The sequence below is a fragment of the Heloderma suspectum genome, chromosome 4 (assembly GCF_057233095.1).
Source record: "Heloderma suspectum isolate Gila_16-S chromosome 4, 16-S_ref, whole genome shotgun sequence".
NCBI classification, from domain to species: domain Eukaryota; kingdom Metazoa; phylum Chordata; class Lepidosauria; order Squamata; family Helodermatidae; genus Heloderma; species Heloderma suspectum.
Genome location: NC_139461.1, coordinates 253,715,705 through 253,743,472, shown reverse-complemented (window position 1 = coordinate 253,743,472; position 27,768 = coordinate 253,715,705). Strand labels below are relative to the sequence as shown.

At 41.6% G+C, this 27,768-nt stretch overlaps 1 protein-coding gene across 1 annotated transcript in view; it reads right to left on the bottom strand.

The window, feature by feature from the left end:
* The window catches only part of LOC146348540 (membrane cofactor protein-like), a 103,793-nt gene that overhangs the window by 38,090 nt on the left and 37,935 nt on the right, over positions 1-27,768 (bottom strand). The window contains exons 2-4 of the mRNA XM_084851674.1: positions 22,941-23,132; positions 14,907-15,009; positions 12,248-12,333 (exon numbers count right to left, since the gene is read on the bottom strand). Coding sequence (XP_084707800.1) covers positions 12,248-12,333; positions 14,907-15,009; positions 22,941-23,132 — 381 coding nt within the window. The remainder of the gene's footprint in view (positions 1-12,247; positions 12,334-14,906; positions 15,010-22,940; positions 23,133-27,768) is intronic.

Here is a 27,768-nt window from a genome sequence, read left to right as displayed (position 1 = left end):
GCAGCAGCTGAAGGCAGCTGCAGTAAAGGCCTGGCAAAGCATCTCGAGGGAGGAAACTCAGCATTTGGTCATGTCCATGGGTTCCTGACTTCAGGCAGTCATTGACTGCAAAGGATTTTCATCCAGGTATTAAAGGCAATTCTTAAGTTTGAAATGATGTTGGTTTGTTCCATTACTTATGAGCCACCAACGATGGGGGTGTGTGTATGCCACTGGCTGTCCTTCCCGAATGGTTAGTGCCCCACTTTTGTCAAACCCCTTGAATTACAGCTGAAAGTCCTGACTCGGCTCCCATCTGGGTGTGTTTCCTTTCAACTTCAGTGTGGTGGTGTTCACAGGCCAACTGCCAAAACAGTTATCCTTGTTCCAATATTTCTGGCCCTGAATGTAAGTTGAACTCAGTTCAAAAAGCAAGAGAGTTCCTTCAAACTTATGGAAAAGATTCGACAGACCTACAACCTGATGTGCAAGAAGATGATGGCACTCAGGGTGCAGCAGGTGGAAATTAAGAATGTATCTTAATCTTATATTTCTCAAAAAATGGATTACAAATTTTTAACTTGGAACATTAATGGGGCAAATGCTCCTCAAAAGAGAAAGAAAATATTTTATTATTTACAAAAATAGAAACAAGATATAATATGCTTACAAGACACTCATATTAAGAAAGAAGATACCAAATATTTAATTAATAAAAATTTAGGTGAAGAGTTTATAACTGCAAGCCAGAAAAAGAAAAATGAGTAGTTTTATATATTAAGTCACATTTGGGACCGAAATTAGTATTGTCAGATGAACAAGGTCGTTTTGTGGGAGTTAAAATTACACTGAATGGTGTATCAACGTTGATTTTAGGGGTTTATGCACCTAATGACCACAAAGCAGAATTGTATGAGGATCTCTTATCCAAACTCATGGATCTAACTTTTGACAGTTGGTGTTTAATGGGAGACTGGAATGGGGTGAATGCACCCCATTCATATGGATAGAATATCGAAAAAATAAAGAGCAATCAAGGGAAATTACCTAAAAGATTTTTTGAATTGATGGACAATTTGGCTTTATCATGAAAGTGATAGAGCTGGCAGAGATGGCAAAACTTATTATAATTAAAGAAGGATCAACAACTAAATTAATGTTAGATTGGAAACCTTTTATAGAATTTGTACAAGAAACAGAGAAAAATTATATCTATGTATGTGGATTTTGAACTTTGAGATGGTTAGTTCTCCTTTTTGTTGTTGTTGTTAAAAATTAGGAGAGAAATGAGATGTCTGTGAACTCAATGTATGTTATACAACTAAGAAAAGAAGTAGAGAATAATAATAAGCATTTGTTGTATAAGGGGAGCCAAAGGTAGATTCTTAAGAGATATTTTAGTGTATGTATATTGTGTTTATATTGTTGTTTTCTTTAAAAAAAAATTATTATATATAAAAAAGGAAGATGCTCGAGGAGATGACTAACCTTGTGCCATAGTAGTAACTGGTATCCAGACATCGCCTCCTGGCAATTCGATATGTTCAGGCCCATAGCAGCAGAGGAATATAATCTCCTCCTAAGTAAATCAAGGCATCTGCCCTCCTTGTCAGTTGGAGAAGAATATGTTCTGTGGGCCTTGCCCTGTGCTGCTTCAACAACTATCAAGATTGGGGCTGGATGTTTGAATAAGTATTCAGTATTTGCCTCTTGTAGGTGATACATTCCCACCAATTAGATATCGGTGGCACAGTGGAGGGGGCTTTCCATGACTGTTTAATGGTTTCCTCTAACGCAGGGAGTAGAGGAATGGCCACGGGTCTCAGGGATTCTGCATTTACCGCATTGAATCATGGATCTTGAACCATGGAGGCAACCTGCTGAGTCTCTAGGCCCAAGGCCTGAGCCATTCTGAAAATCTGGTTGAAGAACTGCCCCAGATTCTCTAACAGAGATATAGCTTAACTGGACCAAACGATCACATCTGGTGATGAGATGGAAAGAGGGCGTAAAGATTGAGAGGTGGTATCTGGTGACTTTCAGTCCCAGACATGGAAACTCCCCTGGAGGGACCTGATGCTGTGGGCGCTTCCCTTTGTTCCATGGGGAGTGGTTGAACATCACCAGTATTAACCTGTGCTCCAAACTGTAGGGAGGCCAGTGGCTGAGTAGCCGGCAAGGCAGTTTGTAATTGTGCAGTGTGTGGCTGCAGTAAAATTGGCAGAACATTCTGTTGCTGAGCTGTACGTGGCTGCTGGACAGATGGTAAAGCAGCCTGGACGTCCTGCGGCTGAGCTGGCAGCGGTCCTTGGACAGGTGGCATGAATGGAGCCAGGGTATTCGATACCATAGCTGACAGCTGTTGTCAGTACCGACTTTTCCTCAATAGGGAGGATCAGGATGGCTAGGGTAGTATGGGCCATAAGGCTCATCACAGTAGTCAACCCAATCCTGGGGTCTCTTATATTGCACATCCCAAGTGGAATGTCTGTCACACTCAGGAAATGGTGATCTAGACCATTCTCAGTATCAACTCCACAGGGGCACGAGCTCTTGTAGAAGAGGTGAATGAGCACACTGAATCAGGCAAGCATGGGCACCAGTCACGACCTGTACCCTAACTCTCAAGCCTGTACTGATGAGGTGGTTGAGGGGGCAGTTCTGACGGAGATGGATCCCAGATCTGACCCTCTGATGTAGATGTTACTGGAATGGGTTCCCTGTCTGGCATAGAATTCACTGTTGGAATGGGTGAAAATAACATTTGTGGAGCAGCAGGTATAGCCATTGGTATCCGTAGGCATTGGCTAGAGGTGTACGAATTACTTACCCCATTCCAGTCCAGGGCATCCGTGGGGGGGGGGGAGGTGATTCGTCCCTGCCCCCAGAATCCTCCCCGGCCAGCTCCGCTCCGCGATGAGTCCGCAGAGCCACCAGCCAGGCCCACTCGCAGCTGGACTTCTGTCCGCTGCCGGGCTGCGGCCGCAAATGGCATCCGCCGTAGCGGCCGCTATTTGTGTCCCTGCGTTAGCCGTCATAGGCTATGTATATATTTACATAAACTATCACAGCAAAAGGCAGGGACACAAATGACATAGAGGCCGCCATTTGCATCCCTGCTCTTTGCCGCGATAGACTACGTAAATACTTACATAGCCTATCACGGCTAATGCAGGGACACAAATGGCGGCCGCAGACCAGGGCAGCCATTTGCGGCCGCAGCCCGGGGCGGCGGACGGACCAGACAGCCGACACCAGGTAGGGTCCGTCCTGAGACAGTTTCGCGGGGTGGCGGGGGGGATTGCTCCGTTCCACCATGAACTCTGGGGGGCCAGAATCTAAAGAATCCGGCCTCACTGGAATCCGTGGCAGAATTCTCTAACATCCCTAGCATTGGCAGAGCAGCGGGAGACATGGCCAGTACCGATGGTTGCTGTCAATCCCGAGAAGTCTGTACCAACATGGGTTGAGCAGTCAGAGTGGAAAGGCACGCTTCATCCCAAGTTGGAGTCTTGGGAAAAGCCGTTCTCAGTCGCAAGGTTCTTTCGCAAGTCAGAGGGGCTAAAGAGCCTGATGCTTGATCTCGAGCAAAATCATGTGACCTTTTCGAAGTCTTTTTCTTCTTCCTTCTCAACTCTGAAGAAGAATGACTGGCCTGCTTCAAGACTTTAGCTTTTTTTGTTAGTCTTTTCTCCAGTGTAAGTGATAAAGATTGGCCTGGAGTGGGAGTATCTTGTGTACTCTGCAGAGTATGATGCTGAGGGGATGATGACCTGGAGCAGGCTCTTCCACGGCAAGCAGGTTGTGTAAGGGCAAGGTTGGCATGCCTGCCATACCTTCTGGCTCCTCAACTGACTCCTGTGCCCAATTCCAAAGTGTGCCTTTCAGCCGATTGGATCCATTTTTTCTTGCTTGCTTCAAGAAAGCTTTACAATGAGAGAAAGCCTCAACAACTCGGCCCTCGCCGAGGCAGTACAAGCAGAGGGAATGGCCGTCAGAAGGCGGCAGTTTTGCCCTGCAGTGGGTGCACTTTCAAAATGGTACCCTGCTTTGAGACTTTAGTCTTTGTTACTCTTTTTGCCGGTGTAAGTGACAAAGATTGGCCCAGAGTGGGAGCATCACCCATGAGGGCGATCACGACAGTTGTGAAAAAATAGAAGGAAATAAAAGAAATAACAAGCTAGAAAACTTGATAGAAAGAAAGATCAAATAAAAACTCAGCTTTTGAGAGGGAAAATACACTTTCAGATCAACTGAACGCAAGAGCTCTCTAACAAGGCACACGCAATGGTAACGAAAAGAGAACTGAGGAAATAAGTGGGAACCCGCTAGGGACATGCACACTGTGACAGTAGAGGAAGGGTTCCCGCCAAAATTCTTTAGCTATAGAAGTTTTCCGAATCAGGCCTCTTTACTGGGCACAGGCCTCTTTACTGGGAAGTAAAGAATAGTCAAGAAAGAGATCTGAAGTATCAAAAGTCAAAGAGTTGAAAAGAGGTAGATTGTAATAGCTAACAAACAAGCTCTATTCTGGGCAAAAAGCAGGAACGAACTGTCAGGGAGGAGCTTGGGACCAGCAGACTACATAAAACCTTATCATATGGTCTTTGCTTTTCCTGGGCAGTAGAGGGAGTTAACCCATTGTGACATACCTTCCTCATACCAACCTGAAGAATTTACTTTCTTTTTGTAACTTGATAAAATACACCTTTTCTTGGACAGCTAAGGTCAACAGGTGAATCCAATAGTATTGGGGGGTTTATTTGCTTTCCAGTTTTGTAGAATACCGTACTTAGCTGTTAGTGCCACCTTACTAAACCAGGCAGTACACCCCTCTGGCAATTCCCATTTGCCCAGAATTATTTTTTCCTCTTATAAGGAACCTAAGGCAGCTTAAATGGTTCTCCTCCTCTCCATTTTATCCTCACAACAACCCTGTGAGGTAGGTTAGGATAAGAGTCAGTGACTAGCCCAAAATCACCTAGTGAGTTTCATGGCTGAAAATCGAAATCTCCCAAGTCCCAGTCCAACATTCTCACCACTACACCACACTGACTCTCCAATATGGGTAACAGATTAGCCTATGTACTGTTACAGCATTAACACTTACCTTCTTGTGAGACATCCAGGCATGTGAATCATTCTGGCATCCCTGCTCTGTATAAAATCTTTTGCTGTATAAGCTGTAGACTGAGGTCTATGTTAGATGGTCTGATATATTTCAAGCCTGCTTTCCAATAAGAGGGCTTCAGTTTAGTTTCTAACTCTGCATTCCATTTAATCTTCAGTGGGTCCAAGTTCGGAGCAAAGGTATCCCAAATAAGCCATACAAGAATTTGTTGGTCTTATACATTTATCACATCCTGTGATATCTGAAGTAAGTCTAGGATGCCTAGAGTGTCAGCACATCAGGGGTGAAATTTGCTAGCTGGTTCACAGGTAACAACAACCCAAAGTACTGTTTCAGGGTTGAGACTGACCTGGTTCACACATAATAACAATCCAGAGTACAGGCTGAGTATGGGTTGTCATTGAACCCTATGTTGTCTTTACATGCGAAACCTGCACTATGGTTCATTATGGGTTGCTAACCACAAGCAACCCATGGTTCAAAACCCAACAACAAACCACGGGTTCTCTTCCTGGATTGTTTGTACTTAACAACCCATAGTTAAACCATACAGCAGGGCTTGCATGTAACAGCAACCCACGACTCAATGGCAACCATATACTCAACCCATGCTTTGGGCCCGAAGGGCAGTCTGGGGATTCTGCTCGTGTACCGTCCACCCCGCTGCACGACTGACTCCCTGGCCGAGGTGCTTGAGGTGGTCTCTGATGTGCGTGTACAGTCCCCTAACTTACTGGTGTTGGGGGACTTCAACGTACATTCGGAGGCCATCCTCACAGGAGCACCTCGGGACTTCATGGAGACCATGGCCTCCTGGGAGCTGCACCATATTCTAACTGGGCCCACCCATGTAGCCGGTCATGCACTAGACCTTGTGTTTGTTTCTGGAGAAGCGGGGAGTGATCTGGAAGTCGGGGGTATATCCACCACCCCCTTGTCATGGTCAGATCACTATCTGGTGACGTTGGACTTCTCGGTTCCACAACCCCTCTGCAGGGGTGGAGGGCCCATTAAAATGGTCCGCCCCAGGCGTCTTATGGATCCAAATGGATTCCTGAACACGCTTGGGGATTCTCTGGGGCATGCCAACGGCCACTCGGTCGAGACCCTGGTGGGTGGCTGGAATGCCGCAATCACTGGGGCATTAGATCAGGTGGCTCTGAAACGCCCTCTCCCCCTGAACTGGGCTCGGACTGCACCATGGTTCAATCCGCGGTTACGAGCTCTGAAACAGGAGGTGAGACGGCTAGAGCGCCGGTGGCGGAAGTCTTGCTCCAAAGACGATCAGACACGAGCTAGAGCTGTATCTTCAGCCTATCACGTGGCGGTGAAGGCAGCAAAAAAGGAATATTATGCTGCCTCCATCGCGTCTGCAGAGTGCTGTCCCAGGAGGCTGTTCCAAGTGGTCTGGAGCCTGGTCGGTCCTGTGGCTCCGGAACCACTAGAGCATTCTAAAGCCTCCTGTGAGGCCTTGGCAAGGCACTTTGCAGATAAAATTGATCAGATTAGGTGTGTTACTCTGCACGCTGTGGATACAGTTAGTGAGCAAGAGGCGGCCTGTGGCAAACCGGTTTTGTGGGATCGGTTCCAGCTTCTTCCTCCTGATGAAGTGGACAAGGTGCTTTCATCGGTACGGCCGACCACCTGCTTACTTGATCCTTGCCCATCTTGGCTTATTATGAGCTGCAGAGAGAGACTGGGTGAGGGGATCAAGGCGGTGGTGAACGCCTCCCTTGAGGAGGGAGTGATGCCATCAGCCCTCAAGGAGGCAGTGATAAGACCGCTCTTAAAGAAGCCCTCCTTGGATCCTCAAGTTTTGAACAACTTTCGCCCAGTCTCAAATCTGCCATTTTTGGGCAAGGTGATTGAACGGGTGGTGGCGGTGCAGTTGAAGGCACACTTGGAAGAAACTGATTATCCAGACCCATTTCAGTCGGGCTTCAGGCCTGGGCATGGGACAGAAACGGCCTTGGTAGATGATATGAGGAGGGCTCTGGATAGGGGTGAATGCTCCTTCCTTGTTCTCCTCGACCTCCCAGCGGCTTTTGATACCGTTGACCACGGTATCCTCCTGGACCGCCTGGAGGGGTTGGGCATTGGGGACACCATATTGCGGTGGTTCCGGTCCTTCCTCTCCGGCAGGTACCAGAGGGTAGCACTGGGAGAGGAGGTTTCGGACCCGTGGCCACTTACTTGTGGGGTGCCACAGGGTTCCATCCTCTCCCCGATGCTATTTAACATTTATGTGAAGCCGCTGGGGGCTATCATCAGGAGGTTTGGGGTGCAGTGTCATCAATATGCGGATGACACACAGCTCTACCTCTCGTTTAAATCTTCACCACGGTTGGCTGTAGAATCCCTGTCCAAATGTCTGGAGACGGTGAGTGGCTGGATGGGGAGGAATAGGCTGAAGCTGAACCCTGACAAGACCGAGGTACTTTTGGTGGGAGACAAGAGGAGGCTAGGGGATGTTGACCTGGTGTTGAATGGGGTACGGCTACCCTTGAAAGACCAGGTCCGCAGCCTGGGGGTCATTTTGGACTCCCAGCTGTCCATGGAGGCTCAGGTGTCAGCTGTGAGCCGGACAGCGCTGTATCAACTCCATCTGATACGGCGGCTGCGCCCCTTCCTTCCCGACCATCTGCTCCCATCGGTAGTACATGCCCTGGTCTCCTCTCGTTTAGACTACTGTAATGCGCTCTACGTGGGGTTACCCTTGAAGACGGTTCGGAAACTGCAGCTGGTACAGAACGCGGCGGCTCACCTGATTAAAGGTAGCCGCCGGCGAGATCACATCACTCCAGTGCTGAAGGAGTTGCACTGGTTACCAGTGGTTTTCCGGGCCAAATTCAAGGTGTTGGTTTTGACCTTTAAAACCCTATATGGTTCCGGCCCAGCCTATCTTAAGGAGCGCCTCCAGCAGCACCAGACAGGCCACTTAACAAGATCAGCCTCGGATGGCCTTCTCTCTGTCCCATCAGCCAGGACAGCTACACTGGTGGGGACGAGGGAGAGGGCCTTTTCTGTGGTGGCCCCCACTCTGTGGAACTCCCTCCCTAGGGAACTCCGTCATGCCCCCTCTTTAATGAGCTTCCGTCGTGCATTAAAAACGTTGTTGTTCAGGCAGGCATTTGGGGTGGGTTAGGGTATTTTAGAAAATGTTTTTATTGTAGAATTTTATTGCTTTAAACTGTTTTTATTGTATGTTGTACATCGCCCAAAGTGGCTGGGTGACCAGCCAGATGGGCGATTAATAAATTTAATAATAAATAAATAAAATAAATACTTCAGGATGTCATTATGTGCCAACCAGACCTATGGCTTGTTGAATCATGGGTTGTCACATGCAAACCCTAAACTATGGTTTAACTATGTGTTGTTAACCATGAACAAACCAGAGTTCACAACCCAACAACAAACCATAGGTTCTCTTCCAGGGTTGTTTGTGGTTAACAACTCATAGCTAACAACAACCCACGATTCAATAGCCCACATTCAACCCATATTATGGGTTGTCGTTATGTGTGACCCAGGCCATTGAATTTAAGTTGTAGATATTGCCAGGCCACTGGGGGAGGAAAGCAAAATTTAACAATCCAAAGGGCATCAACGTGTTTTTTGTTGAGGAGTTGTGATAGAAAATAGATGCCTTTGTTGTAGGAATGGGCGGATTCCCTACCTGCTGCTCCGGAGGGGAATCCACCCATGGGGGGAGGCGATCTGTCCCTCCCCCCGGAAGCCTCGCTGGCTGGTCAGCTCCGCAGCAATTCCGCAGAGCTGCCAGCCAGCTCTGAAGCACCAGTAATACAGCCGCCATCGGCATTCCTTATCACTGGCTGAGACTGACTCTGACTCGCGTGAAAAACTGCAGACGCAAATGGCGTAGCAGATGCCATTTGCGTCCGTAAAGCCCTTGTTTTAAGCTAAATGCAGGCATTTACGGCTGCATTTAGCTTAATCTAAGAGCTTTATGGCCGCAAATGGCATAGTGGACGCCATTTGCGTCCGGAGTCAGCTTCAGCCAGCAATACAGCACGGCAATGGCGGCCGTATCGCTCGTGCTCCGGAGCCGCCAGCGGGGAGGATCCGGCCAGGGAGGATTCCGCGGGGAGGTGAAGGTAAGGGATCCTTTCCGCCACGGACCCCAATGAAGCCGGATTCAATAGAATCCAGCCTCCGGAGTCCGTGGCGGATTTCTCTGACATCCCTACTTTGTCGACCCAAGTTTTCCACATTTCTTTTCTGTTGATTATCAAGATATACAGTTTGCCAGAGATGGTGAGCTTATATATAAACCGGTTAAATTGAAGCTGGTTGGCTATTGCTTTCCAAACCTGCCTGGTGGCCTATCTTGTGGGAGTGTAATGTGCAGGGCATCTAAATAAATCTGAGACCAGCATAGTACAGCTCTGCAGCACAGCTACATTGGCCACTTCTATTCTAGCCCATTCTGGTAAGTAATGATCTGAAACTTTTAGCCAAAATTTTGCCTTGAGCAATCAGGTATGTACTGTGATAGATTTGCCAGTTGGAGAGCTTAAAGCCACAGTTGCACTTGTGAGTATTTGAAGTATAGTCTGAAGCTGAGGCTGTCCCCCGCAACATTTTAAACAGTTGATATACATGACTGAAGTATTTTTGAGGAATTGTGAGAGGGGACTCCTTTCAGGAAATAAACCAATCGAACCAAGAAACCAATCTTTAGAATTTTGATCCTACCCCTAGACTTAGTGGCATTGTCAACAAAGTGTCCAGGTCCACTTTTACCTTCATAGTATTTTTCTCTAAGTTAAGCTTAACTGCATCTCTAATTATTTTGGTATAGAGAGGCCCATATGTTTTAAACTTTCTTTTTCCATACAAATGGCCAGTCTGTGAAGTGATTATTGCAGGGGCTTCTCCCATGGGCAGGGCTTCTGACTTCTGCCAATTATTTTTTGTATCCTGAGAGGGCGCCAAGATGAATAATCAGAGATATAAGTTTGGGAATGAAGATGTCTGCGTCTGTCAGAAATATTAAGGCATCTATGTAAAGTACTATTTTGTGCCTCAGACCTTCAATATCTATGCCTTCAAATGCCTGAGCCTGTCTAATAGTTCAGACTAGAGCCTCCAGAGCTATATCAGAAAGCATTAGGGAAAGTGGGGAACCCTGGGGAACAACGTATCTCAATGGAAAGGGTGCCGAGTATAATCCATTTGTTATGACTGTGCCTTTCTTATAGGAATGCATTTATTTATTTATTTATTTATTTATTTATTTATTTATTTATTTATTGCATTTATACCCCGCCTTTTTTCCTCTTGCAAGGATCCCAAGGCGGCTTACATTATCCTCCTCCTTTCCATTTTATCCTCACAACAACCCTGTGAGGTGGGTCGGGCTGAGAGTCTGTGACTGGCCCAAAGTCACCCAGTGAGCTTCCATGTCCGAGTGGGGACTAGAACCCGGATCTCCCGGCTCTTAGTCCAACACTCTTGCCACTACACCACACTACAACACAATGCCACATCTACTCTCTCTTCTTCTTTTTTACATAACTTAGAATCTATTTTCTCTTTTGTAGTCTTGTAAGGCAGTCAGTTGTCGGCCTGTTGGTTAGCTTCTACATCTCTTGCCGGGCCTTCTGTATTTGACATCCAAATCTCCGCTGCCTCCACTCTCAAATTTATCTTATACATGGAGGCACACATTTCTTGTCTGATGGATCTACTCCTGCCTTATAGAATTTTGTATTTTTGGCAACCTCTTTAAAAAATGTAAACATGCAAGAGAAGTACAGCTCTTCGTTCAGTTTTCTAGCGATCACTGTGGTGTGCTTCATGTCCCAGGACTCAGCTTTGTGCCCTTTTGTGGGGATATTTTTTGTCACTAGAGTGGCTCCACAGACCTTGTCTACGGGGGTTAAGAAGAGATTGCCTATTCCCTACCTTTCTGCTCTCTCATTTTGAATCTGGGCCCAATATAATTATCTTATCAATTGGGAAGAGTGTCCATGTCACCTCTATCTCCGTACCTCACTGCCTTAAATTTGGAATGGGTACATCTGCTTTTTCCATGGGGGCAAGGGGGTGGGAGCAGAGATTGAAGAGAAAGTGCTCTCTGCTCACCATCATCCCGGTCTGCTGTTCTGGGTCTGAGCTGTTTTGCATGCAACAGGCCAAGGCTTCTCGCTCTAGCGAGGCCTCAAGCATTTATGACTTTTTTGTTCCTTCAAACAGTTTTGCTGTCCAAGGAGGGATAGCAGGTAGGTGTAGGTGTAGGGGTGTGTGTGTGTGTGTGTGTGTGTGAGTGAGAGAGAGAGAGACAGAAAGACAGACAGACAGATTTCTTGTTTTGTTTTTTACAACCACCTTCTCCTTACCCTGCTCTGACTTGGGTCCAGATGCTTCAGGATGTCTCTGTCAGATGCCAGATACTCTCTAAAAAGTCATTATTACACCCAGAGCCTCACCTGTTTACCCTGGAAGTTCTAGTAAATGCTTTTCTAGAAATTTCTAGACTAGAATCTGCTTTCACTTACATATTTCTGTCTAACAGGCACTTCAAAATGATGAAAGTCAAGACATGTACTTTTAAAGAGACATTCTCTCTGTGCTCCTGTCTACAGTTGTCATATAAACCTAACCTGGGAAGTTAGTATTGTATAAATTAGCTCCAGAGCATAAACAGAGTACAAACCACAAATCTCTTAACAACAATAAGAACCCTTTCCCATTACCTTTGGGTAAAATACATTTTCCCATAGACCCATGGACCTACGTATATACTTATATAATTTAGATATATCTTGATCAGTTACACACTCAGAGACCTCACTCAGATCTTTACAATAGCATTTAAAATAACAACAGGTAAAAACTAGATCTTTCACACTTTTTATTTCCTTAACTAATATAGCATGCATATTATACTATATATTTAAAGTGCATTTTAATGCATGAATTTACTAACTCTAAAGCAAATTTACAGTCAAATCCTACCAAACAGATGTATGACGTAAAGCAACTCTGTATACACTTAGCTGGCAGTTAAGCCCCTACTGACCATAGTGGGACTGACTTCCAAGAAAATATGCATAAGACTATGCTGTTAATAATCAAAAAATCATTTAAAGTATGATTCAATCTACTTACTCTCACAACGGGGAAATGAATTATTCCATCTAGCATATATTCCACGACTCTCACATCTGCTACCACGGGAGCCAATTAATCTGAACCTAAATGTACAAGACACCAAAAAAAATCATACCAGCAGCTTAGAGATCTTGGGATATGGCTTGCTACAAGTAGAATGAAGGCATAAAAACTAGGATGTCTGTTTATACAGAGGCTTTTCTTAGCATATTTACAACAAAGGGCAAGCTATAACACATAGGAAAACGTATGTACCCAAACTAAAAGATGGGTATCTAGCTTTCTCAAAAATACACAAATGTACTCGCCATGGCCAATACGGCAACTGCCTCTCCCACGTTAGGAGCGCTTACCTTCCCGCCTCTCTGACTCAAATGAATGAAATTATAATGATGGAGGCTCCAGAAATTTTTGAAGTTTACTATTGTTTAGATGCTTACCAGAAAATCTAAAAGCTGGGCAAGTCACTCTGAAAGAGGAATATTTTGGTGGGGGCAGAGACCAATAATCTTATATTTACAACTTGGAGCTAGCAGGAGGAGTGGAAATGCCAGTCTGACCTCAATTTCTCTCTCTCTCTGGTCCAGTTCAGATAGAACAAACACCTTCAATTCTAACAATACAAACTGTTGGCTTGAACTGAGAGGAAATGCATGCCTCAAAAAAGGCGTGCCAACATCCATTTAGTATAATATATGGATTTATAATATATAAATTTATTATAAAATATAATCCAAAACATAGCAAAAAATATAATCCAAATTTTCGCATTCTCACGATCTCTTCATTAGGCAAGATGTTACAAAAAGCAGGTGAAGCGGGGGGTGAAGCGGGGGGTGAAGCGGGGGGGAGGCTGACCAGTTGTTGTAGTCAGGCTGTCTGCATAGTCAGTTTTTTTAAAAAAATCCCTGTGCCCTCCCTGCCCCCCTTGCCAACCTGCTTCTTGTAATGTCTTGCCTCCTGGCAAGAGATCTGGAGATCTCAAAAGTTTGCACATTTTTGTAATCTTTGAGTTGGCATACACTATAAGGAGTTTGAAAAAAAAAATTATGGCCAACATGGCTACCTTTGTTGTTGTTTTTCAAAAAATGAGTAAGGGGGAAAATTATGCAGGGTAGAGCTAGATATTTATCTCCCTCTCTTAATGGGGCTCCTAGCTCCAACTAGCACTTTAAAACATTAGAAAAGCAATCATTTTGAAATGGCAAAAATTCTTTATAATAAAATTTTGGTTATTAAAAATTCAGAGATTGCATAATGTTTGGTAGAAAACCTTTTGTTAAATAAACATTTGGTGTGTTTTACAGCCTCATACCATGCATGTTTACTCAGAAGTAAGTCCCACTGAGTTCAATGCAGCTTACGCCCATATACATATGCATAGGATTGCATTCTTAGAAAAGTATTACGAAGAGTAAAAGTTTGTAGTCATAAGCAGTTGGAAGTTAAGCATTATAACTAAAATACAGCAGCCCCAATCCTTACATAGACAAAAATGTAAATGTTGTATAATATTGGGAGACTTTAAGAAACATTTTATAATATATATTATAAATCCGGATTTAAGCTGGATCAACACACTTGGTGAAGTAGACTTCTCCACCCCTTCTTCCCACAGCAGCCCCTCCAGCCCCCTGAAAATGCTACATGGTGTGTGGGGGAGGGGCAGAACCCCCCAAAATCAGGTGGAAGGTTTCTTTCTCTTGCAGAAGGCAGACCCTGGATCCAACCCTATATGTGCATGAGGAATAAAAAATCAGCCTTAATAGTTAAAAAGGAAAAAAAATACCCCAAAGCTATGATATGAATCACAAATTAACAGCTAACTTCATTCAGTCTGATGAAACTGATAACTGTTTTAAAAATGCATATAATACTAATACTTTTGTAGTATCATGGTGATGCCACATTTTACAGCTGGCTAAGAAAAAATAATACATGGATACTACGGAGAGCCATAATATATGGACCGCAGAGCATTTGCATTATTTGGGATTGATTTAGTTAAAAAAATTATTCATCCCCAGAATGCTATGTCTTAGCAATCAATGCAACAACAGCTAAGGTAATATAAAAGAAGAAATAGAGATGGTTATAGAATCTAAAACTCAAAACAAAAATGTTCCACTTTTTCATGTTGATAAATGGTACCTAGGGAACAAGCAACAAAATCCAGTAGTTTTACTGGCACAGAGGAATCATACACTGCCTCAGTGTACCTGTACCTTATTCCAGCTTCCAAATGCCAATTATTCATTGAATGAATGAATATCCCATAGAGATGGCTCGCATAACAGCCTTTTTCTTCTACTCCCACTTTCAGAATAACCACACAAATAACGCTAGGTAATGTAACTTCTAAATCCAGGTACAGGAATTCTTGAGACCACATTTCACAAAGCTACAGATTGAGTTGAAACTTACTTTTGGTATAAACACTACAGATTCTACATTAAGACAAATGTTCATTACTCAAGTTCAGATAAACATTCTTTTTAAAAGTCATATATATGTTTAGATTGTTCTTCTAACCTGAGCTGGAGTAGATTAGTTTTAGTTACAGAGCATTGTCAATTTTAGTAAAACTTCCTGGAAAAAAATAGAATAAAAGTAAATTTAAAATATCATCTGGCACTCTTTTAGCATTTAGCCTTACCCTCTAAAACAAACAAACGTAACTGTTGAGCCAATTATGTATTCTGTATTATCTGAAGAAACAGCTCCGTTGTTCAAAAATCCTGGAGATGGACAATATTTTTCTGAAATGAAATACTCTGGAATTAGATGCACAAAACCATAAAAAAACCCAGAAAAACGCCCACAATATAATTGACAGATGCAAAACATCTGAAAGGAGCAGAGTTTTGACAAATTGAAAGAAGGAAAATAAACAAGATCTAGGATAATGGATAAGAACTATGTTGGACATTACAATCCCTCATGTTTGCTGTTCATGATTTTGACAGGGATCTTTGACACGTATTTTACATATACTTGCCAGGATCATGATCCACATATATACATGAGATCTTGTCCTACATTTTCTTAGCCATTATTTTAGATCTAGTTTGTTTTCGCCAATACAAATTGCCAAACTGGGCTCCTGAATTAACATAAAACATGTAAATTATTTATATATTACACAAGACAATTTTTTACCCAAATCTATTAAGTCAGCAATACATAGCCAAACTTGAGTACTATCACAGTTTAGACAGCAAGAGCTGGAATGCCCCAGTATGCCTGGAGTTTTCAGATACCCCTAGGGCCCGTGGTCTTTGGCACTTTAGAGCAATCCTATGTCCCCCAGACAGTGTCTTGGGGAGATAGGATTTTTTGGTTTCCCAGCTCCGAGCTCGTAGACAGTGTGGAGAGAACGATGGAGACTGCCCTGCCTTGCCTGTCCATGGAGCACAGAAAGGGCAAAAAAGGGGCATTCCTGGGGGTGGGGAGGGGAGGAGATTGTGAAAGCTGTTTTAGGCAGCTTCCTATGCGGTCTCCAGCCCTGTCCCTGCCCACTCCTCGAAGCTGTGCTTAGACACCTGAAATCAGGCATCTAAGGAAAACTGCAAGGCAGCCAGAGCATGGAAGGAATCCTCTCCTTCATGCTTCAGCCACCCTGCATTACATAGGCAGTCACCTCCAACTTCAGAGGAAGTCAGAGGTAACCATCTATTTCAATGGGATTGCACCCTTAATGTTTCTCTTCTTAAAGGTGAGAAGTTTAAAACTCAGATGTTAGCTGAACTGATGGGAGTATTTTTAAACTAATGAGGATGCGACTGGTTCGTGCACCATTGAGTGCAGGACTGCACTCAGGACTGAATTATTGCTTATGCTTCTTACAAAAAAAAAATTAAAACAAATTCAACAGGTGTATTTAAATAAGAAGGTAAAATCTCTTGTAACTCAGTGTGCCATTTCCTCTACTACGCAACTTTATCAGGATGCTAACCATGAGTTGAACAATATTCTTTCACAGCAGACGGAATTTGATTTGATCTGCTAATGACATGCATATTGGGAAAACAGCGAATGTCCAAGTAAGATCAAGCACATCATCTCAAACAGCAGAAACACTGAAATGTTATTTCAGTTATCGAAGATGAGAATAACACAATATATACTTCTCTTATAAACTCTCAATCTTTAAAGTTTTACACTGCTCTCTATAGCTCTTGTAGTGAAATACTGGAGCAGGATATGGACACTTTTTTCTCACATTAACCTTCCATGCTTAGATTCCTCACAACAACAGGTTTTGTGGGGTCCTTTGAATTTGGAGGAAATTATGACAGCAATTACGAATATAAATACTGCGAAATCAGCTGGTTCAGATGGACTTCCAATTGAGTGGTACAAAACATTTTTCAGCACTTTAGCTCCAAAGCTGTACCACCTTTATAATCATATTTTTGAATTGGGCTCCCTATCTTCATCGTTAAATGATGCTCGCATTACTGTGGTTCCTACACAGTAGCCTGGCAAGGATCATACCTACTGTGCTAACTATCAACCTATACCATTAATTAATGCAGGTATTAAAATATTAATGGCAATTTTGACCAATAGATTGCAAGATGTCATTGCAACACTGGTTCAACCACACCAGGTGGAATTTATTAAAAATAGATAGGGAGTTGATAATGTTAGATTAGCTGTTCATCTGGGTGCCCTAAATTCTGAAAGAACTGACCAGGCGGCCGTTGTTTCTTTGGATGCAGAAAAGACCTTTGACAAAATTCACTGGAAATTTATTTTTCTATGTTGACTAATTTCGGCTTTCCTACAGAATTTTTCAAATGGGTTAAAATTCTATACTCAGCCCCAAGAGCTAGAGTTATGACCAACAGGTTACTTTCGGCTTTTTTTTTTTTTACTTGGGCAGGGCACTAGACAAAGATGTCCGCTTTCTCCATTGATATTCGATTTATGTTTGGAACCATTGGCATGTGCTATTAAGACAGAATAGTAGTATTCATGGTTTGGTACATGATGATTTAGAATTTTAAATTATCTTTTATGCTGATGATCTTTTGCTGTTTATTTTGAAACTCCAGTCATCTGTTCCAGCTTTGATGAAACTGATTAATATTTTTGGTGATTTGTCTGGCTATTCAATTAATTGGTCAAAGATGGAAATGATGCTGACCAGAGATAGGGTACATTCTAGTGTGTATTAGCTAAGTAGCAATTTCAACAGTGCCCAGATTTTATTACCTATTTGGGAATACTTATCCCCAGAGATATCTCTCTCTCTCTCTTTTTTTTTTTTTTTAAAAATACTTTTTATTCTATTTGTATCTTTTTAAATGGAATAAACAATACCAACAACCTAATCAGTAACTACAGTTTCCCAACAATACAGTATTCTTAGGAGGACATAGCAATAACAAAAAGGAGAAAAAGAGAGAAAGAAAAAAGAAAACAGAAAACAGAAGAAGGAAAAGAAAGAAGAAAAAAGATCCATTACACACCAACTTCGAATCCCATTCTACTTAAGAATTAAACCTATAACACTGGCAATATTACAATTCAATACAGCATAGATAATCAGCCTTATATTTAAATATTCTATCATTAATCTTATAACAAGGAAGCAGGCCTACAATTCATTTCCAGTAACCATATATTGCCCTACAGTTAACATGTAATTATAAAGCTTAATAATTTAACCAGCCAAGAATCTTACTAACCAGTCTCATAATAATGATAATAGTAATAAAAAGAAAGGAAATTAAAAAGGATAAATAATAATATTAACAAATCACTAATAAATTTTATATTATATGATAAAAACAACCTTACAGCAATCACTAATGTATTTTGTACTATATAAATGAGTGTGCACATTTCTATACACCCTCAAACAGTAGGTTTAAGTACAATATATTGTATCAGTTTTAAAGAGAAAGGATTTTTTAAAAAATGAGAGAAAGAAGACAGATCTATATATGAGCAATTATCTCTGGCCTAGCCTAAATCTTACAGACTAAACATGAGCAGTTAACAAAACATGTTTGTAGATTCCAGTTCATGGGGCTGGGACAGAAATCTCACGCATTTTTCCATTTATCCACGCCTCCGCCATTTTGTGATTTAGAAACTTCTTCATCTGACCTTCAGAAAAAATGCAAAATGTAGCAGGATATTTTAAGTGATATTGTAAGTTCATTTGTTTTGCCAGATTTTTCCCCTTGATAAATTGCCTTCTTTTATCAGTAACTTCTTTGGTGTAATCCAGAAATAACATAACTTTATCCCGTTTCCAAAAAATATTTCTGCCCCCTCTTGCCAAACTCAGGATATAATTTTTTGTGGAGATTCTTGAAAATTGGACTATAATGGTATGACCAGTCCCTTTGGCATTTGGAACACAGAATGCCTGCTCAATATCAAGGAAATAATCAGATGGCACAGGGAGTATCTCATGCAAAAGCTTATCTACAAAAGTTGACAAATTTACATCACTAGGTAGATCTTTAATACCAGTGATACATACATTTGCCCTGCGCGTAAAAGCCTCCAGTTGAGAAATTCTGACAGAGAAATTGTTGAAAAAAGCTTGTGACGCAGTTTCATTTGTTGCAACTCGATCTTCCAGCTCGTTAACCTTCGCCTCCATTTTTTGCCAAGAAGTGTTGATTAAATCCACAGCCCCTTGCAGGGTGGTGATGGAATTTTGGATTGTATCCAACCTCTTAGCCTGTTCAGCAAATTGCGAAGACAAAGTTTTTATCAGAGCAAGTAATTCCCCTATATCTCTTTGGTTTTCAAAACCTTTGCCAGAGGAGGTACCGGGGGGGGGGGGGGTAAAGCGGAGATCCAGTTACTTTTTTTCTCCTTGATGTAGCCACTCTTCTCTTCAAACAGATCTCGCAGGTCCTCAAATATTGTTAGTATTTCTTAAACCATTCCTCAGATATTGTTGGTATTTCTTAATCCATAAACTACAATGGAGCATGTCAGCTCTGATTTCTCCTATTAAGACAGAAGTTTCAAAACAACTTTGAGCAATGTTTAAGCTCTGGAAGGTTGGTCTCGGAATCCAGCCCCTGCTCCTTCGCAGAGAGGACTAATCTTCCAAGACTTCATCCAGATGCACTCTTTGCCTCCCCTTTTAATTCCAGGGGAGAGATAAAAAGGTTCTTCAACCTTTTAAAAAGCTGTTTGAGATAGCGTCCTGCAGAGGCTCCACGGAATGCTGCCAGGGCGACATTGGCTCCAGCCGGAAGTCACCCCAGAGATATATATATCAAACGATCAAGCTAAATTTAAATAAGTTGATCAATTATATTTCACAAGATATAGACAGGTGGGCATCTTTAAAGTTGTGCTTGTGCTCACTAGACACTTTCTAGAGGGTCATAGGATTTTTCGGTTTCTGGGAAATGAAGTCAGAGCCAGGGCTTTAACCTCAGTTTCCAGAAACTGTGTTCCCCACCCCCTAACAGCAGCATTCTCTCTCCGCACTGGCTATGTCTCTGTGCTCAGAAACCAAGCATAGAGACAAGGAAAAGGGGGCAGTCCTGGGGGCAGGGAGGAGACTGCAGGAGCTGCATTACACAGCTTCCTATGTGCCATGCAGCCTCCGCCCCTCCCGCTCTGAAGCTCCCTGGCTAGACAGGCGATATTGTCTCTCTAGCCAGAAATGCAGGGTGGCCAGAGCACGAAAGTAAAGATCGCCTCTGTGCTCCAGCTGCCCTGCACTGGATAGTCGTCAGCCTCCAAATTCAGAGACTGATGGCTATCTCCATAGGATTGTGCCTTTAATATGAATATTGTACCTCAAATTGTTTATGTTTTACTTGGGATTCCTTTACTTATACCTGGCAAATACTTCTAAAAGCTCAGTGCTTGGTTTTGCAAATTTTGGTGGTTCCTTTCCACCAAAAATATATTTGAAAAGGATGCAACTCCCAGTTGAAGAAAGTGGGTTTGGCTTTCCAGTTCTTGCTACGTATCATTGGGCTTATTTGCTAACCTGTACTAAATTTTGGTCTTTTCCACTTAGATCTGATTTTCCACCTTGGTCAGTTTTGAAATCTTCCTGTCTGCAGCCTCTCTCCAAATGGATGGTACTAGGTTCTTGGCATATTAAGGTGGACAGGGCTCCACCCACAACTTTGGCAGAGACGTGTGGCATACAATTTCACGCCAATTATAGTTTGATCCATTTTCCCATGCCAAATTGTCTCTTTGGGGAAATCCAGATTTTAAAATTGGAAAGAAAATGTTTTTGTGGCAGACCTGGGTGGATTAGATGATTTTTATCTTGGATCAATTCTGAGTTCTGATCATTTTCAACTTTCCAAAATAACTTTGATTTGCCTGTTATAGCTGAATGGTAATACTTGCAATCACAACAGCCTCGGAGTCCCTCTTGCTATTGGAAACACTTACTGAAGCGACCCACTGTGGCATCAGAGATTCTCTCAAACTATATTGTCAGTACACTGGCATCTACTGATTACCTGTTTACTGTGTATACAGTCAGATTTCTCCTAAAACCAGATGTCTAAGAGTAGGCTCAGTACTTTTACTCTTGATATGGGTAATACAGAATTCTATTTCTTAAGAACACTCTTTCAGACAAGATTTGTCTTTTTGTCTCTTTACTACAAAGAATTAGCATAACAGTACTAAATACAAATGCATACATTCAAACACATGAAACATCTAACATCATTCTTTAACAAGGCTTCTAAGTGAGTCAAGTACATTTGCTATTTCTTAATAAGCAATATCAAGCTTACCAGGCTGATACTACAGGCAACAAGTTGGGAGTAGCTGATCCAAAAGGATAGTGTCCACTGTTCTGTGTCCTGAATCCTTTTAATATACTTTTTGGATGTTATGAAATAGGTCCAAGCCATTTTTACTACAGCTTATATTTTTTTACCCAAAAATTCCAACGATAACTTTTCTACTTTAAATCTTTATATGTCTAAATAAGATTATCAAATTGTGAAGCTTCTTTTCAAGATTAATTCCCATTTACATTACCAACGCAAAGTTTGATGGTATTATTGATGGCAAATGCTGCAGTGAGACAGTGGCCAGCAGGGCTCTCTAGAGCTGCCACTCACCCTCTCTTTTGTTTTGAGGGGATCCTCAGCCACCCGCCCCCTGGTTCATGTTGAGAATACTCTCAGTGAAAGCTAGAATGCTGGCAGGCGCTGTTTCTAGACAGCTGCATCAAGCAAGCAGCCAGAATAGCTGTTGAGAAAGCAAACAGCTCAGAACCAGACATTGCGGGATGGGTGTCCCATCAGATCGCCTGTACAGGTGATCTCCTGGGATACTCCTCCGACAAGGCCTGGCTTTAAGGAAGGACTCTCTGGTGCGACATAGCAGTGACTGGGAGGGGGAGTGCAACACAGCAGTGGGGAGCAGAAACGCAGAAGCGGAAGGGGAACAGAAGGGGAGGGAGGGAGGCATCATGTGGCAGTGCGTGTGGTCTCTCCCCTCAGACAGCAGAAGATCTCGAGCTGGGGCTGCCTGTGTTTGTGTTGCACTACACACTTCGGTGGGGCAAAGTTGAGATTGATCCACTTCAACCATGACCTGGTGATATATGGCAGATTAGCCCTTCTCATCCATGATTAAATCATATATGACAGAGGTCTTATTATGGACCATACAGGTATTACTGTAATCCAACCTAGTTGAGCCTTTGAGGCATCAAGCTCTTTGTTCCCTTTGTTTCTTTTGCATCTTAAAGTATTGTCTGCAGGTTACAGCAGATAAACAGGTCTTAGTAATAATAGAAACTCAGAAGATAACATGACTCTGTTATCCTGCATGATAAGGAGGACTAGGATGAGAGTGTCCCTGCCCTTTGGAAGAGCAACTGTTCAGCCATGTCTCTTAGCTGCCAGGGTTTTCTATTCCACCCTATCTTCTTTACCATGAATAGAAAATCCAAGTTTTTTTTATTTTAAGTATTGAGCATTCATAGTTAAAACAAAATGCTTGACAATGTGTGGGCCATGTCTTGTGAAAGTTCAGGAACTAGAAATGTAATGGAAGAGCTTTTAGTGGTCAGGATATTACTGACCTACTCTATCAAATCTAGCACCAGTACCTATGCCTTCTATGGCCTCTATTTCTCTCTATCACAATTTGTTAAGAATGGTGTATAATTCTATTTTTGAGATTAAAGTTTTCTAAATGTTTGAAAAGGAAACATATGCAGTTCTCATCACTTACTCTGGAAGAAGAATTTGGGTTTTTTACTCCTAAATAAAGTAATTTTGGACTAAAGGAAAGTAGACTATTGTAACTTATTGTAAACTAATTGCTATCCAGATTCTTCCTTATATACAGACCCTCATTTCTAATCACAACTTCTTCACTTTTCAGACTTTCCATAACAAAGCCTGACACCCACTGTCTCAAATGACCTCCAAGTTGAATTCTTGCCCTTCCTATCTTCAATATGACCAAGCAAAGTAATAGCAATAAAACAATGGTACACCTTGCTACCAAGATTTAAATCTTAACATCTGCATTATTATCTCTACTTAAAAATCATTCTTTTTTTTTAGAAAAGTAAAACATGTTTTTAAAAAATATAGATTATATGTATTGCTTTTAATTTCCACATCATCAAGATGGGCAAGGCCCACATTTTGGCCCAAAATGCCTACAAACCTTTACAACATATCAAAAGTAAAAGAAGAATTACCTTTACAGAACTGTTTAAGTTTTGACCATTCAAAGTCTTTCTCACAGATAACTGTATTTTCAATGCCAGGAATTTCTTGAAATCCAGGAATGCAAACATATTCTACTACTATTCCAGCAGGAAAGGAAGTTAAATTTTTAAACTTCTCTTTTAGTTCAGTATTGTTTTGACTTGGTGGAATAGGGCAGCTCTCTGCAAAGTAAAACAAATACACTAACTTAATACAGCATGCAAGACACCAAAATTATACAAACATGAGCCTAAGGAACCATCACTGTTTAGAGACAGGCTACATTTGGCTACATCCAATCTGTTTTCCACATCACATGCAAGTCCTATTTTTTAAAAATTACATGCTAAACAAATAACTTGAGGATTATAGTCATTTCCATATCATCAATACGACTATTATATTTAACATATCCAAATAAAAAGTCAATGGGTCCAAAGAGAGTTCGACACCTATGATTTTCATAATTTTATCCTTTGCCATTCTCCAAAAATTTACTATTTGGGGACAGGACCAAAAACATGGTATATATTTGCTCCACTGGAACTACATCGCCAAAATTTATTCTCTATAGATTTTACTAAGCATCAGTGGTGCTAAGTACTATCTAAAGCACAATCTGTAAAAGTTCTCTTTGAAATTCATACACAGTGAACTCTTTGGGTTATGTATCCCAGTATTCAGTATTCCAATATCCCAGTATTCAGTATCCCAAAAGTACTGAATGATTTGCACTCCAGAATCATTTCCCCATTTAGTCAAGTAGATGTTCCTTATCGTATTGAGATAAGCTATAACTTTATAAAATTAATGGAGGATGCAATCCTATGGGGATAAGTAGTTGCCTCCGAACTCAGAGGCGACTGCCTATCCAATGCAGGGTGGGTGGAGCATGGAGGGGATCTTCTCCTCCACACTCTGGCCACCCTGCATTTCTGGCTAGACGGCCCATTTCAGCTGTCTAGCCACAGCACTTCGGAGCAGGAGGTGGGAAGTCAGGCGACGCACAGGAAGCATCGTACCGGCTCTTTCAAGGTCCCCTCCCCTCCCTCAGGAACACCACTTTTCCTCCCACTTTGTGCTGCTCTTACGAGCACAGAGCCGGGGACAATCGAACCGCCTATGAGGGCAGCGGGTGAGCAGGTAGTTTTCTGGGAACCAATCTCAGAGCGCTAGCTCCAAGCTCAGTACCCAGAAACCGAATAATCCTATGGCCTCTAGCCACTATCTAGCGGCCACAGGATTGTGCCCTTAGAGTTTCCTTATGTATTCCATCTGATATGATTGCTTCAAAGCTAGGACAATGTCCTGTGACCCACATTTAGTCATATTATATGAATAGAGATGTGAAGGCCCAGGAAAGGCCCAGAAAAATTAGGGAAAAAAGTTTTTCCTATTTTTTTCCAAGGACCCTTTTCCCGAGAAACTGGAAAAAATGAACAGCTTTGGATTATGAAATATTTTCTTTTAGAATTTAAAACAAGGCATTTATATATTGTTACCAAGCCTTTACTCCCCTGCCCTCAAAATTATTTCTAAAAACTAGGTAATAAGAAGACTTTTATAGAAAGACTAGAAAAGTAAAATGTCTGGAAATAATGAAGCCATGAAGAAAAATGTTTTTTAATCCTCTCTGTAAAATGCCATGGGGGGGGGGGGGATTAATCCTCTCTGTAAGGTTCTCAGCATAGTTATTTCTTCAATTTCTTATTAAAATTACATTTTGGTATGCTCTAACTCATGCTGTTTCCCAACATGTGAATAGAGTCAGCATATCATATTTTTTATTTTAAATTGCTTTATTTAAATATTTTAAATTGTTTTATTTTGTGCTGTTTGGTTTAAATTTTTGTGAACCACCCAGAGAGCTTCAGCTATTGGGCGGTATAGAAATGAAATAAATAAATAAATAATCAATCATAATATGGAAGAAAATGTACATTCTTGACAGTTTGGGTTTTGTTCTATAGAGTCCTGGATTTCTGGACTTGCCTTCCTCTGCCTCCAGTTCTTCCTGCTTCTTCTGGCTTCTAGGATGATTCAGATGTTTCAGGGACTACTTGCTGAAGTAGGGAACATAAACTAAGAATCTAAGGTATTGTATGTTTAACTTGGTTTGGTCAAGTTCATTTTTGATTATATTAGTTCACTTCATAAAGTTTTCAAATATAATGAATTAACATGGGTAATAAATGATCTTTAATTATAATAGCTACACTCTTTTTTCTCTTCTAAACTTGCTGTTATACCCCCCATCTCAATAATTCTAAACATTTTTCTTCCCCTTTCCTAACATGTGTTTGTTGTAGTAATATAACTGATGCTCTTTCTTGTTTCATAATAAAGCATATTTCCTCCTTTTATTTAGGGAATTTAAACCGCCAAACATGAAGTGAGATGATTTTCAAATGATCCATAATGAAGCTAAATATTAACCTAAAGATTCACCAGGGCCAGAAGTATAAATCCAGTAATCACCAAAAAGAACAAAAAATTTAAGATTAAAAATTGGAGAATACAAATTGCCAAATATCTTACTATTAACAGGTAACAGAAGTATTTTTTATAATTTCGAGTAACTGATGCCCTTCAACAATAGACCATACAACCACCCAGTCTTTTCTCATCAACACATTCAAACAGAATGGGGTAACAACCTGTACCTGATGTTTCTTTCATGCAGTTTGTTAGAAATCTCAAGTCTTTTATCCTTTTAAGGATAAAAACATAGGCCTACTAGGACTTCAACTTTATTTTCCCCAGTTTTTAAAGCCTGTCGTTGTCATGACCCAGGAGTCCAGCAGTGACATGGACTCTGAAGCCAAGGATCCAGTGGTGCCAACAGGGGAGGCTCTGGGTTTGAGCACTGCTGCAGAGCCCCCTGAGCCTCCAGAGCCCCCTGAGCCTAGCCCCAGCACCAGACCAGACCAGTACCATCATCTATAAAAGCCCCACATTCCAGGGAGCCAGTGCACCAACACCAGCAGCATGCCAGGCACGAACTCTTGGAGAGAAGGAGTGCTAGGCTACAAGCCAGGGCCCTGTCCCTTTAAGGCTTCCATTCTGAAGGAAAGGGTGAAGTCTGGGACTGTAGCATGAAAGGCTTTAGTCTGGCCTCAGACTTTGTTGGAGCAAGTTGCTCACTAGGAGCTCTCCTGGGTGCTGCAACTCCTGCCCTGTCTCTTCCTGCCTTGTCTCTTGCTGCGTGGTATTGAACCCCTGGGCTTCTGCTCAGGCCAGAACAGGACAGTCATGACCAGGTTTTCCTTTGTACTGCATCTTTTATGGTGACACTTCTTATCTAATCTTATCCAATCCTCCCTTATCTATTTCCAGAATTAATTTACTTAACCTATCTTCACTCATTCATCTTATCTTCTATTGTTTTCTTAAATATCTGTTCAATAGTTTTAAAATTCTCCCCCAAAATGTCCTCAAATTCCTGCAGAAGTTTTTGTGAGAATAAGTTTTATGTCTTCAGCACTTCGAACTGACAGAAAAAGAAGATAATCTCTCTCTCTCTATTCTATCTTCTTCTTTCTCTGTCTTATCTTTTTTGGTGGCATTTTAAAATAATAGCTAATTTTCCCCACTAAGTTTTTGAGTTTATAAAGTCAACCACTTTACATGAATCTAGCACGTCATTCTTTTATCAAAAGTAAATACTATTAATTCATTAACATCCTTAAATGACATTATATACTTAGATACTAAATTTAATTTTCAACAACAGTATGTGTTCTTAAATAGTCCTGAAACTATAGCAATAGTAGTAGTAGTTACAGTCAGCATACAACACATACAGCAAAACAAACATACAAAAAGGAATGTGTTATACGTAATCAATTATAAATTAACCCCAATGTTGCTTTAATCCAAAAATTAGTTCAGTAATACGAGAAAGGAAATAGGGAAAAGTTCAAAAACCACCAACAAATTAATACCACCAAAGATAATTTGTTTAAAGGTTTCAAAGAGAAAAGCCCATTCAACCATATCAAAGGTTCTGGTGGCATATAATGAGATTATAATAGATTTCGTGCTTCTGAGAACATAAGAAGAGCCATGCTGGATCAGACCAAGGGTCCATCTAGTCCAGCATTCTGTTCACACAACGGCCAATCAACTGACCATGGCAAACCCACAAGAAGGACATGAGTGCAACAGCATCCTCCCGTGCATGTTCCCCTGCAAGTGGTGTACACAGCCATACCGCCTCCAATAATGGAGGTAGCATATAGCCATCAGGATTAGTAGCCATTGATAACCTCCAGGTTCTCCTCCAGGAATTTGTCTAACCTGCTTTTAAAGCCATCCAAATTGGTGGCCATTTAGTTTAGAAATATTAAAGTATGTTTAGTAGCTTCCTAATTGGAGTTGAGATGCATTTATTTTTTATGAATCCAGACTGCTCTGGATGGATATAAGAGGGAGCTATATTACCCAGCCAATATTGCTGTGAAGATTTTATAATCTTCCTCTCTTAAATTCATTCCTAGTGTGTAATATTTGTCTTATAAAATTAATTTGGGGTGGCAGGCAAAGTTACACTAGATAATAACAGATTTCTAATCAGAGTGCTCCACACCTACTGTAGATGCCTAGAAAGCCTCTAAAAGTACAGATCTGATAGTGATTGACAACGAAATTTAATTGGAAAAGGAGGGGGATGTTGCAAGGACTGCAGACATCTAGAGTAAAAGATCTCACAGACTATGTTTGCCTTAAAAACAAGATGATAATGGAGCACACAAATCAGCCATAGCAAAACAGAGCTGATTACATGGCTGCCAAACCTGTAGAGAAAGAAAATATTGA